The sequence below is a fragment of the Papio anubis genome, unplaced genomic scaffold (genome assembly GCF_008728515.1).
Source record: "Papio anubis isolate 15944 unplaced genomic scaffold, Panubis1.0 scaffold729, whole genome shotgun sequence".
Lineage (NCBI taxonomy): Eukaryota > Metazoa > Chordata > Mammalia > Primates > Cercopithecidae > Papio > Papio anubis.
This window is the reverse complement of record NW_022167513.1, coordinates 23,151-32,409: the sequence shown is the minus strand read 5'-3', so window position 1 is coordinate 32,409 and position 9,259 is coordinate 23,151. Positions and strand designations below refer to the sequence as shown.

Here is a 9,259-nt window from a genome sequence, read left to right as displayed (position 1 = left end):
GCATGACATGCATTTCCAACAAAGAGGGGTGTTGCCCATTATAAGTTAGAGTCTTACTTGATTCCCATTTTGAAGGTGAGGAAACAGAGGTAAAGTTATGTTAAGTAAATTGTCCAAGTCAGCACCGTCCAGTAAGATCCTCTGCCATGATGGGAATGTCCGGTGTCTGCACTCTCTGGCATGGGAACCACGGGGCACGTGAGTTAATGATGCAATTAAAACACAGCCGGTGGGACTGAGAAATATAATTTTTAATCTCATTCAGGTAATTTAAATTTAGACATCCACATGTAGTTAGTGGGGGTGTACTGGACACTGTAGATTCGAGGGTAAAAAAATAGAGGTGAGACCAAATTTGATCCAGCCCTATGGGAAAAGGAAGGACATCATTGTCCACTCAGCTCTGTCACTGCTCTTGTTTGTCAAGACTCCAAGGGTACAAGAACTTGTGTTAGATTATTATTCATCTTTGTATCCTGTGCTTGAAAAGTACTCCCTGGAAGAATAAATAAAGATAGGTCTATATATTTTCATGAGCTTTCTCTAAAAATTTTAAGTATTTATGGCACATCTGGTTTACCAAAAGTTATACTCCACAGTGGGTGAGAGAAGATTCCATTTGAATAGGTAATGGGTTTTCTGACCCCATTTTGCACAGAACATGATCCATCCACGGAGACCGTAATTTGAGTTCTAGGCACCTGTTTTCCTACCAGATGGGAAAGCAGAAGCAGAGAGCTAATGCCTGCAGCCTCATGTCCAGCTGACTGGCATGAATGGGATTCCCTCCCAAAGCCTTCTTAATAGATGCAGCTTTTGCACGTTCTCCTGTTCTCAAACTAGTGTGACCCTCCCTGGGCATATAGGGAAATAGTGATTCATTATTGTTTGTCATGACAGGGAGCAGGTTGCTACTGGCGTCTGACTTGTGGACACAAAAGATGTTTCTAAATGAAATGTAATGCAGAGAGCTTCCCTCATCACAAGGGATGATCCAGCCCACAGTGTCAATAGCGCCGATGTTTAGAAACACAGTTTTGAACTACGTGTGTTCCATAAAGTGATCACAAAGGGATTAGAGGATCACCCGTCAAGACTTGGGAGAAAATATTTGTGTTTTGGAAAGAAAATACAGGAACTATGAACAGAAAATTTTAACTCCAAAGTTCAAGCAGGAGACAGGAAAATGCAGCCCTCGCTGGTGGGGACAGGCTGAGGGCAGATCAAGATAGGGACATTCAGGGGAGATTTTGTCTCACTTCCCCATGAGGCTGGAGCACTGTGTGATAACTGCTGCTGTCAGCAGACTGACAGTAATAGTCAGCCTCGTCCTCAGACTTCAGTCCAGAGATGGTGAGGGAGGCAGAGTTGGAGGAGCTGTCGATGGAGCCAGAGAACCGATCAGGGACCCCAGAGGGTCTTTGGTCATCATTGTAGATCACAGTGGTAGGGGCGCTGCCCGGGCGCTGCTGGTACCACTGCACATATTTACTGTCAATGCTGCCACTGCTGCGGGTGCAGGAGATGGTGACCGTCTGCCCCGGAGACCCCGACACAGAATGGGGCTGAGTGAACACAACCTCAGCCCAAGACCCTGCAAGAGGAAGCAAAACAGAGATCAGTGAGGACAGGTCAGGCTGGTTCCCAGGGAGAAGGCAGAGGTCATCATCCCAGGTGATATCCAGGAGCCCTCCCTGAATTCCCTGCGGGCAGCCACCTGTGCAGTGAGCGAGGAGGGTGAGGAGGAGTGGAGCCCAGGCCATGGTGGAGACGCTCCAGGCTCTGCTTCCTGAGCCACAGCCAGGAATGAGCCACCAGCCCTTCTTATCTTTCACTATAATGCTCGGGGTGGGAAATCCCCATGCAAATCTTCCCCATTTTAGAGGTGGTGCAAGCCCCACCTTCGACCTCAGTACGATCTTCAGCTGAGGAAAAGAAAGACTGTAGGAAGGAGGGGACCCAGAGAGGGCACAGAAACACCTGCCAGATGCAGGGGGAAAGGGGCTCACATCTGCGGAGCTGGGGAGCTTGAGCAGGTGAGCAGGTGCTTAGGTCACAGCGCCATCTGGTGGATTCAGGAGACACGTGGACCCTGGGCCGGGGCTAGTGCTCAGGACTCATGCCCCTCCCTGCTGCTCCCCTCACAATTCCAGCCTTTTCAGATTGGTTTCTTTCACTTAGCAATATGCATATAGTCTTTCTCCATGTCTTCTTGTGGCCTTATAACACCTTTTTCTTGCAGAATGACATTTCATTGTATGCATTATCAGGGCTTGTGTATCCCATTCACCTATTTAAGGACACATTCACTCTTTTCATGTTTTGGCAATTGTGTTCCAAGCAGCTATAAACATTTCTGTGCAGGTTCTTGTGTGATACAAGTATCTCATGCAGGTAAATATCTAGGAATGTTGTTTCTGAATTGCATGTTAAGAATTTGTTTAGGCCGGGCGCGGTGGCTCAAGCCTGTAATCCCAGCACTTTGGGAGGCCGAGACGGGCGGATCACAAGGTCAGGAGATCGAGACCATCCTGGCTAACACGGTGAAACCCCGTCTCTACTAAAAAATACGAAAAAACTAGCCGGGTGAGGTGGCCGGCGCCTGTAGTCCCAGCTACTCGGGAGGCTGAGGCAGGAGAATGGCGGGAACCCGGGAGGCGGAGCTTGCAGTGAGCCGAGATCGCGCCACTGCACTCCAGCCCGGGCGACAGAGCGAGACTCCGTCTTAAAAAAAAAAAAAAAAAAAAGAATTTGTTTAACTTTGTCAGAAACTGCTAACCTGTTTTCAAAAGTGGCCATAGCAGTTTTCACTTCTCACAGCAATGCATGGATTCCTGTTACTTCACATCCTGTAAAACATCTGCTGTTGTCAGTATATTGAATTTTAAGCTTTCTAATAGGAGCCTATTGTTGTCTTGGTATTTTAATTTGCAGTACCCCAGATGTATAACAAATATTTTGATATTTATTTATAAATATTTATTGATGATATAAATATAATTGTAAGTATATAACATAAATACAAATAAGATGTGTATAAATCATTCATATATTATATAATGTATATTAATATGTACATTATATAAAATAATACAAATCAAATTTCCCCAGAGATAAAAATATATTTTTATGCTTCTTTAAACATCTAATTACTTTTATGCAGTCTGGATTATTTTAACATTATGTTGCATATTTCTGATTTATGGTCTTTCTTTTTTTTTTTTTTTTTTTGAGACGGAGCCTCGCACTGTCACCCAGGCTGGAGTGCAGTGGCCTCGCTGCAAGTTCCGCCTCCTGGGTTCATGCCATTCTTCTGCCTCAGCCTCCCGAGTAGCTGGGACTACAGGCGCCTACCACCACGTCCGGCTAATTTTTTGTGTTTTTTAGTAGAGACAGGTTTCACTGTGTGAGCCAGGATGGTCTCGATCTCCTGACCTCGTGATCCGCCCGCCTCAGCCTCCCAAAGTGCTGGGATTACAAGCATGAGCTGCTGTGCCTGGCTGATTTATGGTCTTTCTTTTAATGCTGCTATGATTTGTCCTGTACTGTGTGTGCCTTTCAGCTTGAGCCTTTAGAGGACTGCTTTTCATTATTCCTAACAGTTGTTCTAAGGGAGCCTACATGCTATGTCTACTTTAGCCTTCCTGCCCGTTCAGCTGCTGGGTTCAATAGGCTTTTTCCACTCTAGTGGGTGAAAACCCGGAAGTCTCTGTTTCAGCTGAGCTCTAGTCATTTATTGGGTTACTATCTACCAATGGAAGTTAATTCTTTGATAGGAGTTTTTTGCTTACTTTATGAAGTTTAATTATTTTTACATTTCTTAAGATGCATCCGAAGGCCAGGGGACCCTGTGCATATATGTGGGGCCCTTTCTCTGCCTGGCTCCCTCTTCTCTTCTACTCTGCTGCTGATACACCAATCATGTCAGTTGTAAGATTTGAAATCAGTGCCGCGAGACCAGCCTGTTCTTCTTACCACTTGAGGTGTAGTCTGGGAATTGCTTCAGGCAGAACACTAGGATGATCACAGGGCTGGCCTCATTCTCACTCTATCTCCGGGATCACAGTCATGAGCGGCCTAATTTCTGGTGTTCTAAAGAGTTGTATTTTATTACTGTGTCCTTCCTCTTATGGTTTATGGTGAGAAGACTTCTACTACCTCTTACTCTATTATTACCAGCTACAGTCACAGTCTGCTTTTCAGAGTCCTTTTTTCCCCTTAAATTGTAAATCTTCTAAGTCTATCCAAGCCCCAAATTTCACAGTTTTGAAAAAAAGAAAAAAAAAAAAAAAAAACTCTTGTGGTGAAATCCAGTTCCTTACTTGATTGCCCTGATTAATGTAATCCACCACCCACCTGATCCAAACAGTGTCGGGGTGCTGGAACTAAGTTTGATACAGAGACCCCAAAGGGAGGAAGCACCTGCACAGGTGAGCACAGTTCCCAAAAATTCTTCCCTGTGGGTTTCCTTGCCCCAGCCATTTTTTCCTATCCAAGGAGATGTCCGATGTCACAAAAGACATGATTTTGCAATGTTAAGGATCATTTCCAAATTTCCGTTTGAATGATGTCACCTATATTATCATCCTAAGCAAATAGCATATTGTACTATCCAGAAGTAGATTTTCTGGGATGCCATTTTGGAAGACTATTTCAGCCATGGGTAAAAGTATGGTCTGTTTTCTGGTCTCTTGTCTCTGGAACAAGATATATAGAGGCTGCAAAGTCTGTCCTATTCCTACTGATATCCTCAGGCTGAGGAATAAATCTGGGCCATTCTTTTCTTAGGAATCGCTCCTGTGTCAAACCCACCTGCATTCCTCAGTCCATGAAAAATGACTGAGGTGCAGGGAAGTTTTGCCCTCCCAGTCAGGACACTAACATCAAGAGGCCACATAGACAAGTGTGGCAAAGTGGTGACCATCTTTGTGGGGCGCTTCATGCCCCAGTTTGGATTTAGTCCTCAGAAAAGTCCCTTCTGTGATGGCAAACGAGCTCAATATTTCCATAAATGTGTCCTTGGCAGGGGTTGCCTGATGACTGGCTTTGGACCTAAAGGGCCGGGATGCTCCATCCATAAAAAAGCAGACTGAAAAGGATGTATTTTTCCACTTTCTTTTTGAATTTAGAACTCAAAAGAACTTTCATGATAGAGACAAGCCTCTAAGAGATCAGCTCTGTTGTTTCATTCATGTTCTCAAGTACTTCAAAGGGTCTGGACTTCTGAGATGTTCGACATATTCCCCTCACCAGTTTGGCAGTGACGATTTCAACCAATAAAGCTTCCACCAACATAAAGGGGGTGCCTCCTGCCCCCAGAATGGCTCAGGTGGTCCACACTACCAAAAGCTCACATTCAAGAGAAGCCATTTTCCTCAGTGGGTATCACCTGCAAATGCAAACACCACAAAGTCACGTGGTCTTGACACAAAATGGCCTTGATTGAGGGAAGATTAAAAGATATGGCTCCGCAAAAGCCACAGCTTTTCCACCCTCTCATGCACCTCACAAGGAGCAAAGTGAGCAGGGCTGGGGGCGGTGGGATGGATGTGGGTAAAGAGCCATCCCTGGAGCTGGTCAGAGGAGCAGCTGGCTTGGTGCCTGCTGGGTCCAGGTGTTCACACTGCATCCCTGCATGTCTAAATGCCTGACCCCCATTGACAGCCCTGCGCATCAAGGCCTCATGTAACTTCCTTGGTTGAAACACTACACTCGTGTTGTCACACACACATGCTGGGAATTGTGTTTGTCCACACGGACTCTGGAGAGGGTGCCTGGAAGCTTGCCCCGATGTCTCTCAGACTCTTCGTCATGGGCCTTTCTTTCTGCTGATGTTTAACGTGTGTGATCACATTACAATAAAGCAACAAAAACCACAACTAGGAGAACAGCTTTTATGAGTTCTGTGAGTCCCGAGGTTTGTCATGGAGCCTGTGGATGGTCTTCAAAACCCAACACACCACGATACAGGTCCTGTTTGCCAAAACTAGTTGTATCCATTTCCTATTGCTTCTGTAACTAATAGGGTGCCCTAAAACAACAGAAACATATTTTCTTACAGATCTGTAGGTCAGAAGTTTAATGCAGAACTCAGTGGGGGTAAACCCAATGTGTCTGCAGGGGTGTGTTTGTCTCTGCAGTTCCTAGATGAGACTTTTGTCTTTTCCAGCATAAAATGGACTAACACAACAGAATATTCTGAAATATCACACAGGCCATGGAAATAACCATAGGTGAAAGAATTGCCTTGATATATAAAAAAAATTTAAATGCTAAACTAATGTGCTGCAACTAAAGCATTGTGGGTTTTTTTGTTTTTGTAGAGATGGGGATCTCCTTGTGCTGCCTCGGCTGGTCTTGAACTCCTGGCCTCAAGCAACCCTCCTACGAGGGCCCCCCAAAACATCAGGATTGAGATTACAGACATGAGCCACCATGCCCAGCAAAAGCACTGTTTAGAGATACAGTTATAGTTATATATGCCCCTATTAATAAAAAGACAGGTCTCAAATAAGTAACCTCAATTTCTACTTTAAAAATCTAGAAAAACAGAAAGGCAAACGAAATATAATGAATGCAAGCAGAAGGAAGGAAGTGAAGATTAGAGTAGACATTAATTAAAGAGAACTCTAAAAACAGAAAAATATCAAAACCAAACGTGTTTTAAAGTTTAACAAAATTGACAAACCTTTAATTGGTCTAATACATAAAATGAGAGTTGAAGAAAAAAATCACTCCAATATTAAAATCAGTAAAAGGAGAAGACATTACTACCTACCTTTTATAAAGAAATAAAATAGTGAAGCAAACTCATGTTAAAAATTAGGTAACTTTGATGAAAGGGACAAATGCCTCATAAGACACAAACTACCAAAACTAACTCAAGAACAAATGGAGAATCAGAATCGACAAGTTAGGAGACTGAATTAGTAACAATAATAATAGTAACCTCAAAGAAAAGCTGAGGCCCAGAGAGTGTCTATGTTTAATTCTACCACACATTTAAAAAAAGAACAGTCATTAAATCTTTAAAAGTTCACTGGAGGCTGGATGCGGGGACTCATGCCTGTAATCCCAGCACTTTGGGAGCCTGAAGTGGGAGAATTGCTTGAGTCCGGGAATCTGAGACCATCCTGGGCAACATGGGTGAAATTCGTCTCTACAAAAAATACACACAAAAATTATCCAGGCTTGGTGGCACGCACCCGTAGTCCTAGTTACTCAGGAGGCTGAGGTGGGAGGATGGCTTGAGCCCGGGAACGGGGTGTGGCAGTGAGCTGAGATCACGTCACTGCACTCCAGCCTGGGTGACAGAGCCAGACCCTGTTTCAAACAAATAAACAAAAACAAAAATCCAAAAAGGTTCACAGGGATACATATATTTAAAAAGGCAGATCATAACAACTGTTAGTAAGGATATGTAGAAATATACTCAAAACATTGCAGGTGGGAATTTTAAAAAAGAAAGCCACTTGAGAAAAAAGTTAGTACTTAACATGTTAAACATAGAGTTATAATGTGACTGAGGTTTCCTAGGTACATAACTCAGGGAAATGTGTGTGTGTGTGTGTGTGTGTGTGAGTGTATCAAAATGTATATCATGAGTGCCTAATAGCAACAAAGTGGAAACATATTAAATATCTAATTGGGTTTATAAATGAATAATCAAAATGTAGCATATCCATATAATGGAATATTGCTCAAAAATTTCAGAAGAATTTAGTACTGATATTTTATACAATGTGAAAAATCTTGAGAACAGTATGCAAACTTTAAAAAGCCAATCACAAAATAATGTATGTCAGATGACTTTATTTATGTGAAATGTCAATAACAGGCAGAGCCATTAAGAAAAAAAGTAGATGAGTGTTTGTCAAAATCTGCAAGTGAAAGGAATGGGGACTGATGCTAATGTGTATTGGGCTTCTTTTAGGGTGATGCAAATATTCTAAAATTAGATCATTGTTATGATTGCCCAACACTGGGAATATTATAAGAAAATTGAACTATACATAGAGTATGAGAATTTTATGCCACAAGAAATAAATCTTAATGATAATGTAGAAAATGGCTGACAGACAAAACACTGTTATTTAAATTTACATTTGAAATTAATTTTCTTAAAAGTTTACAAAGTGAACCTGTCACTTCATGGAAAACAATCCACAATGTTTATAGGCATGTCAAAATTTCAGCTCACAAGCAAAATTTAGAAAATGTGTTTCCTCACCAAGAGGTTGATATCTTGCAGATATTTACATGTTTTCCTGGGTAAAAGTAATACTCCTATTAAGGAATGTGAGTTTTTAATCCTGTCTTAGAAGTTACTACGGCATTATTTGGAAGAACTGCATAACTCAATGTAACAGTATTTTTCAAATGACCAATGCATAATATTACAAAATCATGTATGAATAAAAGATGTATTCAAATTGCAGGAAAATTCAATTCAATTGATTATAATTCAATAGAATCCAAAAAGTTTATTGATATTATTTCTGACCACATGGCAACCAATATTTAAGAACCTTCCATTAGTAAAAGTTTGGTGCAGTATTAAGAGAAATATTCAAAATTATCTGGAAAAGATATTAAGATACACTATTAGAACTATATTTCTATGTGAGGTCACCTTTTCAGTGGCCTTAGGCTTACATCACAGTTCCTGGAGGGCAGGGAAAAGAGAGGACTGACCTGGTAAGTGTTTGATAACTGATTAATAGAAGCACAGGCTGTTTTGGGAAATACAGTTTGTTTTATGAAGATATTTGGATGTACGCCATCATTTTTATGACCTCTCTGTATTTGGCACTATCTGATGGGTGTCATTGCCTGTATATCCCTGGATGCAGAATCTCATTCTTGAGCGGTCTGCGGTGCTGGAGCAGGACTGGGCCTAACCCTTGCCCTGAGCAAGGATGTTCATCTTCATCCTTAAGGTGGAATGGAGAGCTGTTGATGGAGACTGACATAAAGGCAAAAAGACAACCAAGATTCTAAAATATGTGGTTGTTTCAGTGATTCCAGAGATATCCTGGATGCTGAGGAGTCCAAGTCACACCATTCCATCCTGTGCTGTGCCTTCCAGGGCAGTAGACATTGCCCTCAGGTCTGAGGGCTGAGCCCCAGCAGGAGGCTGGACCAGCCAGGAGAGACACAGAGACCTACCAGCACAGAGCAGGGTCTACTGTGTGGTGGGCCGAGCTGGGAGAGAGACCCACAGGGGCCTCAGGAGCCTGTGCCTGGGTCGTGTGTCAGG

The 9,259-nt window shown here is 42.7% G+C and overlaps 1 gene segment (V, D, J or C); it reads right to left on the bottom strand.

Moving 5' to 3' along the window:
* Positions 1-232: 232 nt before the first annotated feature.
* LOC116273470 lies at positions 233-1,854 on the bottom strand. The segment is given in 2 exon segments: positions 233-1,594; positions 1,718-1,854. Coding segments are annotated over 2 exon segments (402 nt in total).
* Positions 1,855-9,259: the final 7,405 nt, after the last annotated feature.